The sequence below is a fragment of the Alexandromys fortis genome, unplaced genomic scaffold, assembly GCF_014885135.2.
Source record: "Alexandromys fortis isolate MF-2015 unplaced genomic scaffold, M_Fortis_MF-2015_v1.1 scaffold_188, whole genome shotgun sequence".
NCBI lineage: Eukaryota > Metazoa > Chordata > Mammalia > Rodentia > Cricetidae > Alexandromys > Alexandromys fortis.
The window spans coordinates 380,832-403,068 of record NW_026068159.1 but is presented as its reverse complement, the minus strand read 5'-3'; the positions used below and the strand labels follow the sequence as shown (position 1 = coordinate 403,068).

At 35.1% G+C, this 22,237-nt stretch overlaps 1 protein-coding gene across 1 annotated transcript in view; it reads left to right on the top strand.

Moving 5' to 3' along the window:
- Nucleotides 1–22,237, top strand: part of Brwd3 (bromodomain and WD repeat domain containing 3) — a 106,358-nt gene that overhangs the window by 44,278 nt on the left and 39,843 nt on the right. Inside the window, exons 9-18 of the mRNA XM_050127555.1 lie at nt 2,294–2,394; nt 2,880–2,950; nt 4,280–4,380; nt 6,756–6,796; nt 10,922–11,026; nt 12,226–12,379; nt 15,535–15,669; nt 16,863–16,991; nt 19,524–19,749; nt 21,406–21,573. Of these exons, the coding sequence (XP_049983512.1) occupies nt 2,294–2,394; nt 2,880–2,950; nt 4,280–4,380; nt 6,756–6,796; nt 10,922–11,026; nt 12,226–12,379; nt 15,535–15,669; nt 16,863–16,991; nt 19,524–19,749; nt 21,406–21,573 (1,231 nt within the window). The remainder of the gene's footprint in view (nt 1–2,293; nt 2,395–2,879; nt 2,951–4,279; nt 4,381–6,755; nt 6,797–10,921; nt 11,027–12,225; nt 12,380–15,534; nt 15,670–16,862; nt 16,992–19,523; nt 19,750–21,405; nt 21,574–22,237) is intronic.

Below are 22,237 nucleotides of genomic sequence, written 5' to 3'. Positions count from 1 at the left end.
CCCTTTGCATTCTATATTATTTCCTATAATTTACTAATTCCTTTCATTCACAATATATTAACCTTCCAATTTATTTCTTTTATAAATAACATTGAGATAAAATGGCATATTAATAGTGGTTGCTACTGAATGATAGAATTTCAGGTTCCTTTTATGCTATTGATTTTTGCTCAATTTTTTATAAGAGTTGTGTATCAGTTTATATGTTTGAAATATATGGATTTTCTTTCATGCCAGTCACGGTGGCACATGCCTTTATTCCCAGGAAGTAGAGGCCAGAGAATCTCAGCAAGTTTGAGACCAGCCTGATCTACATAGTGAATTCCAGGACAGCCAGGACTAAATAGAGAGATCATGTTTCAAAAAGAAAAAGAAATACATGTGTTTTCTTTCAACAATATCTACCATTATTTACCAAGTAAAATAATGTAATTAATATATAACAACATTTCAACATGTGATAAGGCGATTTAAATTTAATGGGTATAATAAAGGTTTCAGAATTTCTTGACAATGAAATTCTCCTTGGTTATGTTCTCATTCCTATGGATCAGAGATCAGCAGCAAATTCACAGACTAGTTAGTTGGTAAATATTTTAGATTTTTCAGAGTATGCAGTCTTTGTGAAATCACTCTTTTTTTTTTTACAATTGATAAAATAGCTATAGATTGTATAAGGTTACTGTGTTCCATTAAATCTTATTTATACAGATAGTCAGCAAACTGACTATCATATGTGGGCCATAATTTGCTGACTCTTGCTTTATACTGTCAATTAAGCTTTGAATAAAAATTTATTTATCTGAGGATTGAAACAGTGTAAAAAGCATGCTACCTGAATCCTGGTTTTCTTTATCTTATCTATTGGGTACTAATAGATAATATTAATGGACAATATTTATTTCAAATTTAAGTCTTTAGATTGGACTAATTTTAATATGTACAATTATTGATTTATTTTGATTTGAGTTCAAAATTTTTTATCAATCTCAGATATATTGATCCTTAATTATTATCTCAGTGAAATTATTTTCTCCATTTGGGATTTTAATTCTTGTATTAGGGATTGAACCCAGGGCCTTATGCATGTTAGGCAAGTGTTCTCCCACGGAACTACTCCCAGCCCTTCAGTTTTGATTTTAAAATTTGTACCCGTACTGGAAAATATGATCTGCTTTTAAACTTTTTCTTATGTCTTAGCCATCTTGGAGACTGATGGTTCTTCCCTTCTCTATGATTCTCTTTTGAGGAGATATAAAATACCAAGAATCAGAGTCTGAGAAGTATACTATTATAAAGACTCTTTCCCTCCCTCCCGAGTGCTGGGATTGAAGGTGTGCACCCCACTGCCCAGCACGAATGATTTAAATTTTCAAAAGACAAAATCAACTAGGTATGGTGGCACGCACCTGTAATCCCAGCATTCTTTAGACAGAGGCAAGCACAGGGCCAGCCAGTCTACACAGTGAGATAGAAAACAGCTAGGGTTACACAGCAAAATTTTATCTCAAAAAAAAAAAATTATAGTTCCTATGAACATATATTTTCTACACTTGTGGTTTAACTTAGTAATGTGCTTCTGAATTTATTTTTCCTTAAAATATCTTAAAGCTTTATTTTAAATTATTTAGAACAGTAGTAAGTACTGAAATATTTTATGTCAAGTTTCAATTTTGACTTTCACTTTTAAGATTTTAGTTTTAGTTTTATTATGTGTATATGAGCAGGAGGAAGGGCACTGTGTATGTGTGTAGAGTGCCTGTGGAGGCCAGAGGAAGGCATTCGATCCTCTGGAGCTGGAGTTTTAAGAGGTTGTGAAGCACCCAGTGTGGGTGCTGAGAACTAAAACCAGGTCCTCTGGAAGAGCCGCAAGCATTAACTACTAAGCCATTAATTAGCTCTCTAGCCCCTCAGTTAATGTTTTCTGTGGGTTTGGGTGTTTAAAATTGTTTGATAAGTGTCTATTTATCTAGGGAATGTAAGCAGCAAAATTCCTGATACTGAAATTCTTTTGACTTTGTGTGTATGTGTGTTTTGCGTGTGCATGTAGGCTTCAGGCATGCATGTGCTACAGCACATGTGTGAAGGGCAGAGCAACTTGCAGGAGTCGGTTCTCCCCACCTACTTACTGTCTGGACCCTGTGACTCAAACTCAGAACCTCAGGCATTTACTCACTCAGCCATATCTCACTGCACTGATGCTGAAATTCTTAAATGTTTTATTTATATGTTATATTTGTACAAAAATAGTCTGAGCAGGAAAACTTTATATTTGGTTTGAATTCTTTTGCAGTTTTGTCCATCAACTAAAGGCACAACTAGATACCTCACTTCGACTGGTGCTGATGGAACAATATGTTTCTGGCAATGGCATGTAAAAACAATGAAGTTTAGGTAAGTAGAAATATATTTTAGGAAATTTTTGAAAAACCGATTTGTATATCTTCATTCTTTGGTGATACGATAATAGTTGAAGTATTGAAGTATGTACATGTAAATACACTCCCAGTGTGTATTTATATCCCTATTTATTTTTATGTTTAGAGATTTTAGAGTATTTTTTATAAAGTCGGTATTGAGGCTATGAAATTCATATGGAAAGGTGTGGTAAGGCGTATTTGAACATCTTGTAATAATAGCATTATATAAAAGCAATATGTTTGCAAAACTATTGTCAACATCTGACATTATAAATTATATTTATGAGGTTTAAAAACTTTTAGCTGAAACTATGATAATAGTCATTGTTGACTTCTTTGCTTTAGCTCTTAAAAGTAATACTTTTACTTTTAATTGAGTAGATCAGTATTCATCAGTGTGCTAAGATTTTTGTCCATTAGATGAGCCTGATAGAATTAAAACATTTCCTTTATTCTTAGGGATCGCCCAGTAAAATTTACTGAGAGATCCAGACCTGGAGTCCAGATATCTTGTTCATCTTTCAGTTCTGGTATGTATCAAAATTTAATGCTTTGATTACTCAAAATCATCCATGTATAAAAGATTGATTTAAATTTTTTTTGTGGAGAAAAAAAATGTGTGCTTGAAAGTTAACCATACCAATGTTGTAAACCATCTGTTATATGCTACATGAACCTGTTTGATTAATAGCACCTAGTAATAACTTTTCTTAATTTAATATATTGTTTATATAATGCTGGTTTTATTTGGCAAAGAATAAGCAGTCACTAGCTCCAATATCCATTAACCAGAAGTTCCTAACTTTACAGAATGAGTACAGAATTGTGGCTTCATATATAAGATGTAAGATAATTGTAAGAAATATTCTTAGAGTTTTGGCATAGTATTTCTATATAAAATATAGTTATTTTTAAAAAGCTTTGACTTATTGTTTTTAATCAATAAGCCTATGTTTACTCTATAATTGGTAAATTTTCTTAGGTGAAAAATATATTTGTTTTACATAGTCTCTCTTTTTATCTTTTTCTCTGTCTTTGTCTCTTATGGCAATGAGAATTGGACGTACGGCTTTGAATGTGCTAGGCAAGCCCTCAGACATTGAACTATATCCACAATTCTCTACTTTTTCACTTTTATTTATTCATTTTTAACTTTTTAAACCTTAAGGTCTTTTTTTTTTTTCCTCCCCGAGACAGCCCTGGCTGTCCTGGAACTCACTTTGTAGACCAGGATGGCATGAAACTCATAGAGATCCACCTGTCTCTGTCTCCCAAGTGCTGGGATTAAAGGCGTGTGCCACCACACCCAGCCGGAGGTCTTTAATTTTTAACATTTATTCTTTTATTGTGTGTGTGTGTGTGTGTGTGTGTGTGTGTGTGTGTGTGTGCATGCACGTGTACTTCCTGACACATTTGGGTAGGTCTGAGTGCAGCATTTGGGAGTTAGTTTTCTCCCTCTACCTTGTGGCTTTTGAGGATTGAACTTTGATCCATAGGGCTTGACAGCAAGCACCTTAATGCATTGAGCTGTCTCATTGGCTTTTACTTTCTTATTTGAATGCAAGAACTCACTTAATTGCCGAGGCTGGCCTTGAAGTCACGCTAAAGCCCTAGCCAACTTTTAGCTTATGGTCTTTCTGCCTTAGCCTCCCTAGTAGCAGAATTATAGTTGTGTTAATTGATACAACTCTCCTGTTTTTCTTGAATTTTATTTCCTTTTCTTTGAAATATTAGCATGACATCAGTATTTATAAGACAGTTTTGTGTTTCTTGAATGCTTGTTACTAATACAAGGTGAAGAATTAAATTGATCTAAAAGGAGCTCCTTGGTACTATGTGTTTTGTTTTGAATCTTCTAGGTGGTATGTTCATTACAACAGGTAGCACTGACCATGTTATTAGAATATACTATTTGGGTTCTGAGATACCAGAGAAAATTGCGGAATTAGAATCACATACGGTAAGAGCAAAATAAGAAACTTAATTTTTTATCTCCCTCTCTTGTCTTTTCTGATCTGTACCATACTTTCGTGTAGATGAATATTAAAACCTTGAACTTAAGATGTCTGTTTTTTCTTCATGGTTTTTCATAACAGAGTTTCTCTGTGTAACAGCCCTTCCTATCTTGGAACTCGCTCTGTAGACCAGGCTGGCCTAAAACTCAGAAATCTGCCTGCCTCTGCTTCCCAACTGCTGGGATTAAAGGTGTGCACCACCACCACCCAGCAAGATGCCTCTTTAGTAATAAGAATAAATGTGAATTTTGGAATGAATAATTTTGTCCATAAGATGAGCCCTATTTGCCTGTACATAAAATGTTCACATACTTAAAAGACATTTTAAGTATATTCATATGAAAAATACTTTTATGAATTGCGCTTGGTGCTCTGTATGTTTTTCACAGTATCATCAAAGGCTCAGTTGAATCTAATCTTCCTTAGCAGTAGCAGTCCTCATTTATTTTTGTTATTAATATTTTATTTAACATACAAAGAAATCAGCTTCAATATATCATTTTCATACATGGATCTTGTACTTTGTTCTTATTGAAACCCATTTCTATACCTCCCTTCCTCTCTTTTCATTTAATTTTACATATATTCCGCTGCCCTCTCTTATTCCTCTCATCCACTTCAATCTCTGTCTCCTCTCTCATAGTCTTCATGCGACTTTCATGTCATGCACATCCAACATATGTGTGTTTAGATTCCATGTGTCAGAGAAAATGCCATTTGACAGTCTATGCCTGGTTTATTTAGCTAAACGCAGTGATCTCCAATTACATCCAATTTCCTGCAAATGTCAAGATTTTGTTCTGTTTTATGCATAGACAGAATCACATTATATGTGTATCACCTTTTCTTTATCCATTCATCTGTTGGTGGACATGTAGGATAGTTCCACTTACTAGTTACCAAGAGTAATGCACAATGGACATGAATATTCAAGTATGTCTGTGATAGGTGGATTTAGAGTCATTTATATGAATGTATAAGAGTAATATACATGGGTTATATTGTAGTATTACTTTTGAAATTTTCAAGAAACGTCGATACTGGTTTTCATAGTGCCTATAACACTATACATTCCCATCGGCAGCGTAGGGGTTCCGTTTTCTTCATATCCTGGCCATCATTTTTGTAGTTTGTTTGTTTTCTGAAGTGACATCGAATCCTAATGCAGCTTGAGTCTGCATGTCCCTGATGGATAAGAATGTCGGGTACCTTTTCAAATATTTATTGATCATTTGCATTTCTTCCTTTGAGAACTGTACAGTTTTAGACATACCAAATCCTGCTTGCGCTCACCTTTCGGCTTCATATTCCAGATGCTAAATGTTGGAAGTTTATTTAAATTTTGCCCGAGAAAATCTTAGAAATATTCAAAAATCTCATTCTGAGACCAATAAGTGTAAGAAATCCATTTGAGCTAAGCATGAGAAGGCAATTCCTCTGCACTGTGTGTACAAGCACGGTCTAGTTTATAGAGCAGTGGGAGAGGAGAGAATACGTGTGTAGGAAAAAATTAAGGGGGAAACGAAGAAAATTTGATTTGCAGCACCAAAGTATTTTTACCAAGTTAAAAAAAAAATCCCCTGTTGGAATGATTGATTTAACACTCGTGTTAGTTGTTATAGTTATATTATTTCTTCAGGACATCTAAAATCAGTGATGTTGACTGTTAGTGAGGATTCTGAATTTATCAGTACATAGCACACTGACACCACAAAACAATATAAACTAGAAATATGTGGATATATAGATAGCTTAATAATTTATGAAAATTAGAATAATAAAGTACGAAGGATTTGCTATTGTTTTATTAAAAGTTAAGTTAAAGTGCAGCTTGACAGCTGGAGATCGTGAAAAGATTACTCAGTGTGAGGAGAATACATCAAGCTTTGTTGTCAAAGAAAGTGTGAAAAGTTAGCAGTTTCAGCTTGATGCTTAAAAGGACACATGGCAAAACAGAAGTAAATAGTTTTTTTCTGAAGTTATACAAATAAGACAATTGGGAGCTTTCATTGAACTCAGTTGTCTTAAGGTGACTTCTATTACTGTGTTGTCTTAGGGAGGATGTAATATTCAGAGCTATGCATCTTGATATGATTTACAGGCAGATTTGTTTATATCTAGTTGGTTTTGGAAGGCCACCAACCTACTTAGCTTGCACTTTGATAGAAGTTTTGGCGATTTATCTTTTTAAGTTAAATGATTTTATTTTAGAATTGAAAATTATTTAAATAGAACTAAGCTTTTGGGTATAAATTTAGGAGAAGGGCACTTTATTTTTCAAGTAAGTTCATTTTAATCAAAAGTCTTTTCTGTGTTTTAGGACAAAGTTGTTGCTGTTCAGTTCTGTAACAACGGAGACAGGTAAATATGGAGTACTTATTTGTATAAAGAAATATTTGATGTTTTTTATTATTCAGTCCAAAGCAATATGGTTGATATCCAGACACTGGCTTCTCAGGAACTCCCTTAGAAACCCTTTTCTAGGCTAAGTGTCTGTCTTCACATTACCTTCCTCAGACTTAAGCTCCAATTTGCAGTCACTGTACTCATTCCTAGAAATGAGTTTGTATCCTATTCCAACTTCTGCAGTTCTGAGGATTCCTTATTGTAGCCCAGTTTCACTAACGAACAGAGTCTTTTTTTAGATCATCTTCATGATTTGAATTGTTTTGCTAGTTTTAAAGATAAAACCTAAAAGATGCATTTGTAGGCAGGGAGATTACTTTGTATTGTCTTTGGCAACAGAAGCAGGCTGTTCTGATGCTGTCTGCTGTTTGCGAGATAACTTTAGACAAATTAACTCAAAGTTTCTTTTCACTTTACATACGCATGCATGAGGCAGAAAATAACTATTTTGTTCAGTCACTTAGGTTCAAAGTCCATGTCTATCTTCCTTGATATTGTCATCTCTCATTGAAATTTTTAACTCAGGAGTGACCATAGACTGTCGGCTCCTCATCTTCCCAAGTTCTTTTGTGTGTACTTGGTGTTTTCTGTTTTCTTCACCACCTAACTTCGTGAAGAATTCTAGTATTTGATTAGTATGTCTCTGACGAGTAAATATTTGTTCTATTCAGAAATTTTAAAGCATTTTCTCTTCTATTGCTCTGAAATAAAATTTAAATGTCAACATGACATTTCCAAATTCTGTACAACTTGACTTAGACAACTACGTTCCTTCTCACGTGAATCTGTACATGTATGTTCTCTAGTTGCTTTGTGTATTGTTTGTGTCCCATACTTTCCCATTATCTCACCCGTTGATTTTCTTATGCTTTTCCTCACATAATTCCTGGTGGGAAATGTTGTTCCCTACTTTCTACCTTATCATCTTTTCCCTCCTTCACGTCCTATCTCCCTTCTTCTTGTCTCTTCTTTCCTTTCTTTTCTCTCTCTTTGTTTCCTTTCTTTCCCTCCTGATTCTGTTTTATCTGTGTTTCATCTGGCCTTGAAGATTCGTGTCTTACTCAGAGCCTTTCCTAAGGCCTCCAGATTTTATATTTATTTTGACATCCTCTCAACATTTTTATCAGTCATCTCTATCACTTAGAAGATACATTCCCTATCTCTATAAAATTATACCTTACATACAAATAGCCATTTTAGAACCCTCTAAAATATCTGACCCCTAAATGTAATAATCTATGCTGGTCTAAAATTTGATAGAAAATAGATCAAGTTAGCATATATTTGTATTTATATGCCCACATGACAACTCTGTGCGTGTCTATTTTATTTCTAAGTACTTTTGAACAATGAGTAGTTACAAAGATGAATTTTGACCACCTTTGTGAACTATAAAAGCAAATAATTATGGTTTACAGTTTACCTATATTAAGAATGACAAAACCTTAAAATAAAATTTAACCATATTACCATTTTAAAATGACTTTTAAATCTATTTTTATTTATTGGTGTGTATATGTTTTTCTGTGTGTGTGTGTGTGTGTGTGTGTGTGTGTGTGTTCACCACATATATGTGGCTGCCTGCATAGACCAGTAGAGGTAGAGGGCTTGGATCTCAGAGCTGGAGTTTTAAGCAGACGTAGGTCATATGACATGGGTGCTCAGAGCCAATTCCGGGTCCTCTAGAAGAGCAACAGTACTCTTAACTGCTGAGACTCCTCTTCAGGCTCCTATAAGTTAGTGATATTTTAAGATTTAGTTTTATTTTTAATTGTGTGTGGGGGTTTGTGCATGCATGAATCAGTATCCATATTTGTGTGGGTGCCTGAGGAGGCTACAGAGATCCAGATCCTCTGGAGCTAGAGTTAACTGGAAGTTGTGAGCCTCCTGACATGGTGCTTGAACTTGGGTCTTCTAGAAGAACAATATATGCTCTTAACTGCTGAGACATCTCTCTAGCACTTATTTTTACTTTTAATCCTCCCTCCCTCCCTCCCTCCCTCCCTCCCTCCCTCCCTCCCTCCCTTCTTCCCTCCCTCCCCCACTCGGTTTGTGTGTGTGTGTGTGTGTGTGTGTGTGTGTGTGTGTGTGTTCTAAATGAGGGTATGCGGATCTGAGTACAGTGTCCACAGAGAGGATCAGATCTTGTCATATCTCATGCATTTGGAGTTAGAGGCCTTCTTAACCACTGAGCCATCTCTCCAGAACCCATATTACTATTTTTTCCTACTGAAAGAACCTGCAATGTTAATTATTGTCTATTTGTAAATGTGTATTTCAAATACATTGTTATCAATACATAAAAAAATATTATATAAATCTAAAAATGTAAAAAGTAGACAGAACATGTAAAATATGAATGGATGAATGTCTGAAATATCAAAATACTGACATTTGCTTTTTCTAAGGAAGGATCATAGGTGAATCTTTGCTCATTCTTGAAATTCTTGGTACTCATTTTCTTCACTAGTATAAAAATAAGCAGTTCCTACTTAAAATATCCAATTTTACCAATATGAAAATATAAATTAAAATCACTAACAGATTTTTTTAAAGTTACAAGATAATTAAAAATTTTATATTCAATAGATTCTTATTTTTTTTTTCAAACTGGGAAACAATTTGGCAGTACACATTAAGAACACTTAAAAATGTACCTGTTTTAACTCAGTACAGTATATGAGACTGTACAAAGTTCTTCATAGCATTAAGTTTAAAGCTGTAATGTAAAAATAATATGCCTTAGTTAGGGTTTCTATTCCTGTGAAGAGACACCCTGACCTTGGCAACTCTTAGAAACATTCAATCGAGATGGCAGCTTACAGTTCCATAGGTGCAGTCCATTATCATCATGGCGGGGCGCATGGTGGTGTGCAGGCAGACATCAAAGTGTACAAGCTACAGAAAGAGCTACTGCATGCTGACATGCAGGCAACAAGAAATAGACTGAGAGTCCTGCATCTTGTAGGCAACAGGAAGCAGTGTGCGACACTGAGCAGTATCTTGGGCATATATAAGACCTCAAACTCACCTCCACAGTGATACCCTTCCTCCAGAAAGACACCTACTCTAACAAAGCCACACCTTCTAATATTGCCATTCCCTTTGAGGGCCATTTTCTTTCAACTACCACATAATGTAATTATCGTTATGAGCTTCATTAAGTAAATTTTGATATCATCCATGTAGTTGAATACTTATTGAAATTGATATAGTTTATACTTATAAATATAGATTAAGCTCTACAAAATATAACTATGAGAACAATATTGCATATGGTAGGATTCTGTTTCCTAAGGGGGAAATTGGTCAATATATATGTTTCAATGGATTTTTATTTTTTTATACAATCTTTTTGTATGTAGCTCATGCTGGCCTTGAACATGTGATCTTCCTTCTCATCTTCTTGAGTGCAACAGGCATACAAACATGTTTGGTTTAAATGCATGTCAGAAATAGTAGAACAAATACAGAATCAAACTTGTGGGTGAACACCTGTACTGTTAACGGTAGCTTATAATGAAACTTCCTGTATATTTATAGTATTGTACAACCTTCAGTGTTAATCTTTGAACAAACATATTCTGTAACCTTATAGATGCTCATTCCCTTTAGCTGTGAATCCTCAAGCCTATCATCACTCTTTCCTGGCACTGGGCAACTTTTCCTCTTTGTTAGTAAATGTACTTGTATATTCAGTGTTCACCCACATTACAAAATGTGTCACTTTTTATTATTGAGCAATAGTCTGTTATATGAATGTCATATTTTCTTTATCCACTGGTAAACATTTCCTTTGTTTCTGGTTTTGGGATCACTGAGTGTTCTCTGAGTCTTCACATAACACGTTTTATATGGACTATTGTTTTTATTTATTTTGGTGAATATGTACCTGGAATAGGAACGCTAGGTGGAAAAGTAACTTTACGTTTAGTATTTTAGGAATTGTCATACTGTTTTCTAAAATCAGTGTACTGTTTTACATATCCCAGCAGTGTATGAAGGTTATTCATTTTATAATCAGGAAAATGTGATGAGTTTCAGAAAAATAACAAGGCTATTTTAACTTCTTTTTTCCAGTTTAAGATTTGTTAGTGGAAGTAGAGATGGAACTGCAAGAATATGGCAATATCAACAACAGGAATGGAAGAGTATAGTGCTAGATATGGCTACTAAAATGAGTGGGTAAGAATGGGTATTAGATATTTCAGGGGGTTTCTCATGGCATTTCTTTTGCATTGCCCTATAGTTAATAGTGAATATAATTTTCGTGTTTGTAAATAGTTTGAAATTAATCACTAGGTATGAAATTTATACCTTGATTCAGTCTCTTAGCAACTGTTCCTTTGCTGTTGATTGACTAGAACATTGCTGAATACTACATAATAAGTTTACCTTTTACTCTGATTACTGAGGACTCCCTTGTATTTCATATTGTTAGCATTTAATCAGTATCTGCTTTCATCAGCTTACTGCTTATTAGAAGATATGTCACTCTCTTTAAATAATTTGATTTATTCATGTTTGACCTTTAAATTGACTACCTTATTAAACTAAACTGACTTTCTAGTCACAGACAGGTATTATTAATGTCATGGTCATTTAAGTAAACAAATTTCCTGATGCTTATTTGCAAAGCCTATTATTTTTAAACTTTTAAAAGTAATATTTAAGGGGATAATATAATCATTGTACATTTTTTATTGTCTGGCAGCCAACATGATCATATTGTGAATTTTATGGTATAAGATACAGAGTTCTTCCTGTTCTCAATTTCATGCGCGTCCAAGTAACTATTGTATTAGTTTGGTTTTTATCACTGTCATTAAACATAATAGCCAAAAGGAACTTGGGGAGGAAAGGGCCTTATTTCTTCTCACAACTCCTAAGTCATACTCTGTCACTGAAAAGCTCAAGGCAAGATACCTGAAGGCAGGAACTGAAGCAGAAGCCATGTCAAACCCTATTTACTTAGACTTGCTCTCCATAGCCTGTTCAGCCTGCTTTCTTACTCAGGACCACCTGTGCAGAGGTGGTTGGGGCCTCCCGTGTCAATGGTTAGTCAAGAAAATGGCCTACAGTCTTACCTAAAGACCCAATGGAGGCATTTTCCCAATTGAGATTTCATTTTCCCATGTGACTCAAACTTGTGTCCAATTGACAAAAAGCTAACCACTACTATTTACCTACAATAGATTTTAACCTTCATTGCCATCAGTTTATGGGTACTATTCTATGATGGGGTACAGTTTCTTTCATGAATACTCTTTAGATTATTTTATCTAATCATTTGCATCTTCTAGAAAATTTTGTCATAGTTTGCTGCTTTTTCTTTACCTTTGTTAAAATATGCAAGATACACATACTTCAAATTTGTGCTTCAGGAATAATTTGACCTCCGCAGAAGACAAAGTCACTAAGCTGAAGGTGACAATGGTGGCTTGGGATCGTTATGACACCACTGTTATTACTGCAGTGAACAATTTCCTTTTGAAAGTTTGGAATTCTGTCACAGGGCAACTTCTTCATACTTTGTCTGTAAGTATTATATTTTTTGTAGGAGAAGAAACTATTTAAGCCTAATGTACTGGCGTGTTGTAGGTTCAACACTTAGAAGACTGAGCTATGGAGAATACTTGAACCTAGGAGTTTGAGACCAGTGTGGGCCGTGAAATGAGACTTTGTTCCCAAAAAGAATGAAAAGGGTCAAAGTGCATTATTCTAGGAATAAGACATTTAAGTTTTACTTTCCTTTCTGTGACTTATTAGCCTTTGGAGACTATTTTGGGGATCTTTTGGTACATCTGGCAGATACGACTAATACATGATATATATACCACTGAAAACAGGAATGATTTTTGTTATTAATTACATTTATTCATTCATATCACATCTCAGCCTCTCCCCACCAACAACTCCTCCTCAGTTTCTGTTCCGAAAGGGGCAGGTCTCCTATGGGTGTCAACAAAGCATGGCATATCAAGTTGAGGTAGGACTAAGCACTTCCCTTTGTATTAAGGGTGTATTCCTACATGGGGAATAGGTAGGAGTCCCACGAGTAGGTCAAGCTGCACAACTGTCACGCATATGTAAAGGATAGCCATGCTACAATCCATAGACCCAGAGAGGTTAGGTAACAAGGAGGGGGCAAGGTAGAACAGGGACACATGGGTTGCTCTCGGAAGGGGAAATATAAGAGATCTCCTGCGTAGACTGGGGGCGGGAACATGAGGAATTGGCTTAGGGGAGTGGATGGAGGGGAGAGTATTGAAAGAGATGTCTTGATTGGTGGTGGTGGGGCATTTGGGGGTCAGGGAGAAACCTGGTGCCAGGAAAACTCCCAGAAATTCACAAGGATGACCCCAGAGAAGACTCATATCAACAGTGGACAGGTAGACTGAACTGGCCATCTCCTGTAATCAGATTTTTCTTCAGAGGGCTTTTATCCAGTAACTGATGGAAGCAGATGCAGAGACCCATAGCCAAGCACTAGGCTGAGTACCCAGAATCCCGTTGAAAAGAGGAAGGAGGGATTGTACAAGTCACGGGGTTAAGGTCATGACAGGGGAACCCACAAAAGCAACTAACCTGGGCTCATAGTATCTCACAGACACTGGGCCAACAGCTAGGAATTATTTTTTAAAGATTATTTCTAAGTCTTGTATTTATCTGTTTCTGAATGTTAATATATCTTCAAGTATGCAGTAATTGGTTTGTAGCAAGGATTAGGATTTATTATTATTTTTTCTTTATTATCTTTCTTTTTTAAAAATATTTATTTTATTGGTGTTTTGCTTGCATATATGGCTGTGTGAGAGTGTCCAAATCCATGGGACTAGCATTACAGACAGTTCCAAGATGCCATGTGGGTGCTGGGAATTGAACCTGGGTACTTTGGGAGAACAGCCAGTGCTCTTAATTACTGAGCCATCCCTCCAGCCCCCGGATTTTTTTATTATTATGTTGCGGGTATATCCTTCATTTTCTATTTTCAATGATCAGTTTACATAAGAAGTAAAAGAGGGAGAAGTAGGAGAAAAACTAGTGCTTTTCGATTTCAAATATATTTCTCATAGTAAAAGACTCTATGTCTGTAGAATTAAGCAGAATATCATGTGGGTGGGGTTCTTTGTTGGTTCATCATGTTATGAGTGGATGCCTGTTTCCCTTCTCTGCTTTAGTTATCAATTCATAAGCATTTTACTGAGACAAATCCAAGTGAACGTCTGTTGGATATAATATAGTATTAAATGGCAGGATTTAGACTAGAAACTCAACTCACTTTCTTAAGGAGTACCTTGCTAACTACTAATTCTGGAAAATTTCAGCACGTAACATACTGAGGTGAGAAGCTCCATAGGTTTGAGTCTATCCTGGGCTACATATTGAATACCACGATAACCTGGGCTGCATAGGAAAATCATGCCTCAACACCAGTCACCTATTTAATAAATAAAAGCAAGCAAAAATGCTAACCTATTCTTTCCTTGACTCTTAAATTGAAAGTGTTGGTTTGGATCAATACTCCAAACAAAAAATATAAGCTATATTTTATAAGCTATGTAGATTATGATATCTATCTATCTATCTATCTATCTATCTAATCATTTTTTCTAGTAGCTAAAATTTAAAAGAACCAACTAATTTTGGTAATACACTGGATATATCCAAAATACTATCATTTCAACATGGAACTAATACAGGAATTGATAATTAAACATCACTTTTCATGCAAAATCTTCATGTAAAACATCTCAATTTATAGTACCCATATTCCAAATGCTTAATATCCACAGATAGCTGTAGTTACTGAGTCAGACATGGAACATAAAGACTTGGAACATACATATCTCTAAATTCCCAGCTTTAGGAAGTGTAACTGTTAGTTTACTAAATCTGTGTATAATTCCATCTTCATAGTTACCTTGAAGTCTTGTTCAGCGACACTCTTAGTATGGACTCATTTATAGATCGTCTGTTCTCACTGGATTTTACTGACAGAATTCGTCTTGGTAACAGACAAAGCTACTTAATTTTCTTTTTCTTTGTTTTATGTAGCCCAGGCTAGCCTTAAATTTTCTATTTAGCCATTGATGACCTTGAATTTTACTATATAGTTTAGATTGAACCTATGAGCTCTGAGACTTCAGGTACCATGATGAGAATGTTAGGTAAAAACCAGTCCAGGCCTTTTATTATGGTGGTAGTGAAAGATTCTGGTGAAATTTCTTTATTCCTTTCTTTGTTCTCCAACTCTTATTTCACTTTTGAGATCCTATCTTGTGTAGTTCTGAGTGGTGGCAAACTCACTTTGTAGTCAAGGGTGACCTTTGATTGCCTCCACCCATGCCTTGCCTACTGGAAGCACATATGCCGTCACATCCTGCTTGTTGTATTTTCTGTGGCTTTTAAAAAATTATCCAAGTTCTACATCTCCAATTTACATTTCAGTGGTCAGTGGGCATTAATTAGCTTTCTGTGTCTTATATCTAAGACATCAGGTTTATAAAAACCAGCAGTTGTACACTTAAGAACCTCTAAAATATTTATTGATGAAGTACCCATGAGTAGATGCTATTCAGTTGGTATGCATTAATTCATCTCAATTAGACTTTCAGTGCTCAAAATCCTTTGGACAAATAGACCAGACATCTGGTGTTCCTCTTCATTTCTAACATTGATTTTCATCGTAGGGGCACGATGATGAAGTGTTTGTTCTAGAAGCACATCCATTTGATCAAAGGATAATACTTTCAGCGGGTCATGATGGGAACATTTTTATTTGGGACCTTGACCGAGGGACCAAAATTCGAAATTATTTTAATATGGTAAGAAATCTCTGTTTATAAAGTTCGTATTAAATCTCACTTTGTTTTTTTTTCTTTGTTTTGATAACCCAGTTGCCAAGCAAAAGGAACAGCTTGTCTTCTATGTTTAAATCAGTGAAATCATTCAGAGAATGATTCAAGGGCTTAGGGTTAAATCTTTCAGCATGGCTATTTATCTTGAGGTTAGCAGTTTTCAAATTTTGATATGTACATCTAAACTGAATCGTTCAATCTGATTTTTTACAATTGTATTTAAAATGTAAGCTAAAATACCTAAAGGTCAATGTGTAAACTATAATTTCAACTTATGAATACAAAGAAAAAGCCTAAATCATAACTCTGTCTCTTATATAAACCTCAACTATATGAGCTTCATAGTTCAAAACTTATTTGGGAAATATATATTAGTATGTATACATGTTCTGTTATTGTTGTTGGAGGAAACAGTGTCTCATATAGCCCAAGTGTGCCTGAAATTGTCAGTAAACCAGAAATGACCTTTAACTCCTGATCCCCCTGCACTACCTCCCGAGCGCTTGAATTGCAGGTGTGCACTTCCATACCTGGCTGTGGCTTCTTTCTTTGAGACAGGATCTTCTGTACTGATGTAAAACATTGATTAGTTATCATATCTCAGTAAAACACCATTCTTTCATGATGTGCATACTCAAATCTTGCATGTTTAGGGTCCTTTTTAAAAAATAGTTCCCACCAAACAACGTTAAACTGTGCATGGACCTTTGAGTTCACTTCTAAAGACTTTATGTAGATCCCAAATCATTAAAAATCATATGTCTTTGGTTAGTTTATTTACATGGTTTAATTTTAAGATAGTTATTTAAAGGCATGTCTTAGAGCTTAAGATATAAAAATATCTTCACTTTGTTGAATAGCACCTTTGTCAATTTGCTTGCATATAGATCCTTTTAACTCTCCTCATTCATCCATTCATTATTTCATGAGTTACTATGTGAGGTGCAACTGTTCATCCCATCCACCTCAACTTTATCCTCTATAATTATATTTCAGAGACTTACTGTTTACTCTAGGGTTCTGGCTACAGACGCCAGAGAGTGCATTGGAGTGTTGATTCATCACAGAATTCAAGAGAAAAGTAGCCAGGAGAAGCTATTGCCTACTTAATGTTTGAGAAGGACTCTTAAAATGACTTAAGGGATTCCTCTGAATTTCAGATTGAAGGCCAAGGTCATGGGGCAGTGTTCGATTGTAAATTTTCACCAGATGGAAACCATTTTGCCTGCACAGATTCTCATGGTCATTTGTTGCTATTTGGCTTTGGCTGCAGTAAATACTACGAAAAGGTTAGTATATATCATTTTTGTTGCAGATAATAATTTGGGATTGTACCATTCAGAATTGATTTTTTTCATTCTATGTATTCATGAAACATGGTACAACAAGTGTATATTGTATATTGAGCATATGTCCTTCCCTTTTCTCTGCCCCCACGTTAGTCCCCCCAGATAGTTTCAGTTCTTCATTCATGTCATATATATAGATTGTTTTTTGTATTTATGTGAATTGTGGGGCCCATGTATGAGAGAAAGCATCATGGTTTTTTTTTTTTTTTTTCCTTCAGTGCGTTAAAATGTTAAGTGGACAAATTTCTCGCCTTCCTTGGTTAGGTTTACCAAAAGATATTTTAGGTTTTTTTCTGAGACTAATATGAGTGGGATTGTTTTCTTGATTTCTTCTTCACTGTGTTTGCCACCAGTATAAAAAAAAAAGGCTACTGATTGTTTTACATTAATTTTGTATCCTGCCACGTTCTTTGTTCTGTCAGCTTTATCAGCTCTAGAGTTTTAAAAGTTTTTTTTTTTTTAGATTGATTTATTTTATGTGTATGGATGTTTTTCTTGCATGTATTTATCTGCACCATGTGCATGCCTGGTGCCTTGGGAGTCAGAAGAGGGTGTCCAGGCACTGCAGCTACAGATGGTTGTGAGCCACCATGTGGGAGCTGGGAATTGAATCCAGTCCTCCGCAAACAGGGGCTATTAACTGCTGACCCATCTCTCTAGCTCCATCTGCTGAATTTAGAATCTCTTGTGTGTGTGGAGTCATGTTCTCTAAAAAGAAAGGAACTTTGATTTCTTCCTTTCCTGTTTGCATTCCCTTCATAGCTATCTCTCGTCCTAGTCTTCACAGACTTCAGGCACTGTACTAAATGAAAGTGAAGAAAATAGGCCTACTTGTTCTGGATGCTGGTGAAAATACTTGGAGTTTTACCCATTTAGTTTGGTATTGGCTATAGTTTTTTTTTATATTTATCTTTCTTATGTTGAGATATGTTATGCTTTTTGTATATTTTATATGTATGGCTATTTTCTATGTTTGTATGTTTGTACATCACATGCATGCTTGTTGCCAGTGGAGACAAGAAAAATGTGTCATCCCTTGGAACTGAAGTTACAAATGGTTGTGGGTACTAGTGTTTGAACTGCTATCCTCTGGTAGGGCAGTTTGTGCTCCTAACTGCAGAGCTACCTGTCCAGCCCATACTTTTTTNTATATATACACACACTTGGGTGGGAGGAGGGTGGGTATGCTCACATGAGTGCAGGGCTTGTGGAAGATAGAAAAGGGCATTGGATCTCCCTAGAGTTGAAGTTGCTGGCAGTTGTGAACTGTCTGACGTGCACTCCAGGAAATGTACTTCAGTCCTCGGGAGAAGGAGTGTGTATTCTTAACTGCCGTGCTATTTTTTCAGCCCCCAAGATAGGCTGCTTCTGTTCTCCATTTCTTTAGCACTTTTGTCAAATCATCAGGAGTCTTTCGGAATTAAATGGATGATCGTATGGTTTCTGTCTTTGGGACTATTTATGTGATTTATTGATTTATGTGGAATTATCTCTTCTGAATTGAAGCCAGCTTGATCATATTGAGTGAAATTGTTGATGTGTTCTAGAGTTTGGTTTGCAAGTATCTTATTTTTACTTTTTTGTTCATTAGGGATACTAGTCTATAATTTTATTTTTGTTTTGCCTTTATATGGTTTTTTATCAGGGAAATAATTTCTTTGTAAATAGACATTGGTAGTATTCTTTCCTTTTCTGTTTTATGTAGTTACTTGAGAAGCATTGATGTTCATCCTTCTTTAATGGGCTGATTGAATTCTGAAGCTTTTTTTTTATTTGCGAGATTTTTCTCTGATGGTTTTAATCTTGTGGCTTGTTATAACTCGGTAAACTGTTTATCTCATTTCCATCTACTTTTGTTGCATCATATGTGTAGCCCTCCATCCATATCTTTTAGTTTTTCTGCTACAAAGCTGGTATCAAACTTACTGCAACTCTCTCCTCTGTCTTGGGAGACTGTGCTAGGATTATAGGCATGCTGTACCACACCCAACTGGTTCTTTGTATTTTATTAGCTATGAGTCTAGGGAGAGTGTGGAATCTTATAGTGGGAAGAGACATCATCATCATTGAGGTTCGGTCAATAGCTTTCCATGTTGATTTGTTGACGTTTATTATGCTCATCAAGAATGTCATGCTTCATTTATTCTTAAATAAAAATAAGAACTCAAGTTATAGGTTTGTGTGTTTGCTATAAGTCAAATAAAAATACACACCTTCTGATAGATTGTTGCCTTATTTCTTATTCTAATTAGGGAAATATGAGGTTCCTAAAATAATGCAAATCAGAATTTAGAGATAAGAAAACTACTATTTAGGTCATTTGTTTCTTCCTAGAGGAACATAGGGTAACACAGAACTATGAGAGAATATAAAAGCTGTATGATTCAAAATATATGCTATAGGGATGAAAATAAGGGCCTGGACCATACATTGTCTGGTATGTTAAACACTAACAAAACGTCTATCACAAAGATTCCAGATCAGATGTTCTTCCACACTGATTATCGACCACTTATCCGAGATGCGAATAACTATGTATTGGATGAGCAAACTCAGCAAGCTCCTCACCTTATGCCTCCCCCATTCTTGGTGGATGTCGATGGAAATCCTCATCCTACAAAATTTCAACGACTGGTACCAGGACGGGAAAATTGTAAAGATGAGCAGCTTATTCCTCAGCTGGGTTATGTGGCTAATGGTATGCTACCTCCTAAAGCAAATTTAAAATGTTGCAGATGGATAGTTCGTACTAAATTCTGAAATGGGCCATAACATGCATTATATACTCTTTGTATTCATTTTTACTCGTAGATTTCAGCTTACCAGAGTAGTTTTTTTATTGTTTAGCTCTGCTGTGCAAAGTAACTGGTTTAGGACAAACAGTAACGTGCCCAAGAGGTAATTTGTTGACCTACCACGGTGGAAACCATTGCCATATGTATGACCTTGTTCTGCTTAGTGACTTCTGGTAATGATTAAACTTACCAACTTTACTATATTAAGGTTAATTGGTAAAATTATAGAGTATGGATACTTCATTTTGAAAACTGCTAGTTAATGAAACCCCCAAACTGAGACTGGGTTTCTTTAGATAGATGTGTCAGCTGTGTGTCCCGTCTTTTCTGCTTGCTTATCCGCGGAATGCCTTTGTATTGGTTTGCTTTTTCACAGTTTGCATTGAATTATAGAGGAGGAAGTTTTGGATTCGCAAATAGATTTCCTTGCCTCCTCAAATTTGTTTTTAAAAAATGGGATCTCACTATGTTTCCTGGGCTAGCTCAGAATTCTCATTTCTTCAGGCTTTAGCCTTCTTACTGTTGGTATCACAAGCCTGTGCCACCATATCTGACTTCTGAATTTCCTTTTTTTACTAGGAAATTGGTGATTAACCTTCATAGAATAAAATGAAGTAAACATTTGTAGAGCAATGTAGTAGTATTGGTTACTCTGATTTAATAATTATGAACCAAGGAGAAAAATGTGAATAATAAATAGAATATCAATTGAAACTATCTAAATAAAAACTTCATTTAGCATACTTAATTTATTACAAGAATTAATTCCTTTGTTATTTTATCAAATCACATTTGATTTAATTACAGGACAAGATGAAGAAGCAGGACATGATGCTTTTAAGAAAGATAAAAGTTAAAAGTGTTCATTCAGAAGTAAAGTTTGAATTTGAATTTATCATAAAAATAATTTTTTGCTTATTAAAACACTGGTGTTACAAAAATATTTATTTATTTTAAAGCTCATACTTTTAACTTCTTTTAGAATGAAATTTTCATAAAAGGAAGGTGCAGAACATTCTAGGTAACTGTGACTAAACTTGTTTATAAATGCCTCAGGCCAGGCATGGTGGCTCAAACCTGTAATCCCAGCACTCTGAAGGCTGAGGCAGAAGGATTGTCATGAGCTCAAGGCCATGTGGGACTATATAGTGAGTTCCATGCCATGGTGGGTTATAGAATAAGACGCAATGTAAAAAAAAAATCTCGCTCACATCTCTAATTCTTGATTTTAGTTTTAGAATATAGCATATAGAAAACTTGTTTTTCAAGTGGATTATTTAACTTTAACGTTATAGTTATTCCTTAAAATGCCTCATTAATGTCTAATTTAGGGCTATTGGTTAAATCAAATGCAAATGTTGAATCATTAAGTATAATTTTTAAAATTTCCATAAAATATTATTTCATGTATACTTTATTTTCATCTTAAATTATTTCTCATTACTTCTTTCACATCTTATAAGTTAAGCTAACTTTTCTCTTTTTTTTTTTTTTACCATATTAAGGCATACTAAAAATGTAATAAATTTATCTGACTTTGTATCTTTGGTCTCATTAAGGTGATGGTGAGGTGGTAGAACAGGTAATTGGGCAGCAAACCAATGACCAAGAAGAAAGCATTCTTGATGGGATAATCAGGGAGTTACAGAGAGAACAAGACCTCCGACTAAACAACGAAGGAAATATTCCACATTTTCCAACTAATAGATCATATTCTGTTAATGGTGGTAAGTAATTGTATATTTGTGGAAAGTATAAAAACTTTTTACCATGTATAATGTATAATGTGAAAACATTTCGTGTTTATAAATGTAAACATTTTTATTAATTTCTAACTTCTAATAGCAAGTATTCCAAAGTAGCATGGTCTAATTATTATCATTCATGGCTAACGTTCACTTTCTAACAAATGTAGGTAGTGGATTTAAATACAATATTCCTTCTGACTCAGTTTATTTTGCATTGACTTTCGTTTCTAGAAATGAAGTCTTGGAATAAGTCTGGCCCTTTTTTCAGTGGCCTGAGCTATGAAGGTTTTAAACTGAAACCACCTTAAGTTTGGAAAGTGCCATCCCAATAATTGGTCCCAGTTGTTGAAAGGGGAGCAGCATATCACCCTTTGCTCCTGAATGAACAAAATAGTTCAGTAGAAAAAGGTCTGGCCTTTTCTTAGAGAATACAAACATGACCCCCGACCAGGCTCACACAATAGCTTCATCTTAATACCAGTAGAAGTTATTATATAATTAATTATTCTTTCACCATTTACTTTGCATGTAAGTGTGTGTATATGTGAGTATGTGTATGACCATGGGCTAGAACTCAGGTTACCTGACTTGAGAACAAGCACCTTTATCTGCTGAACTATCTTGTTGCCTCTAACATGAGTAT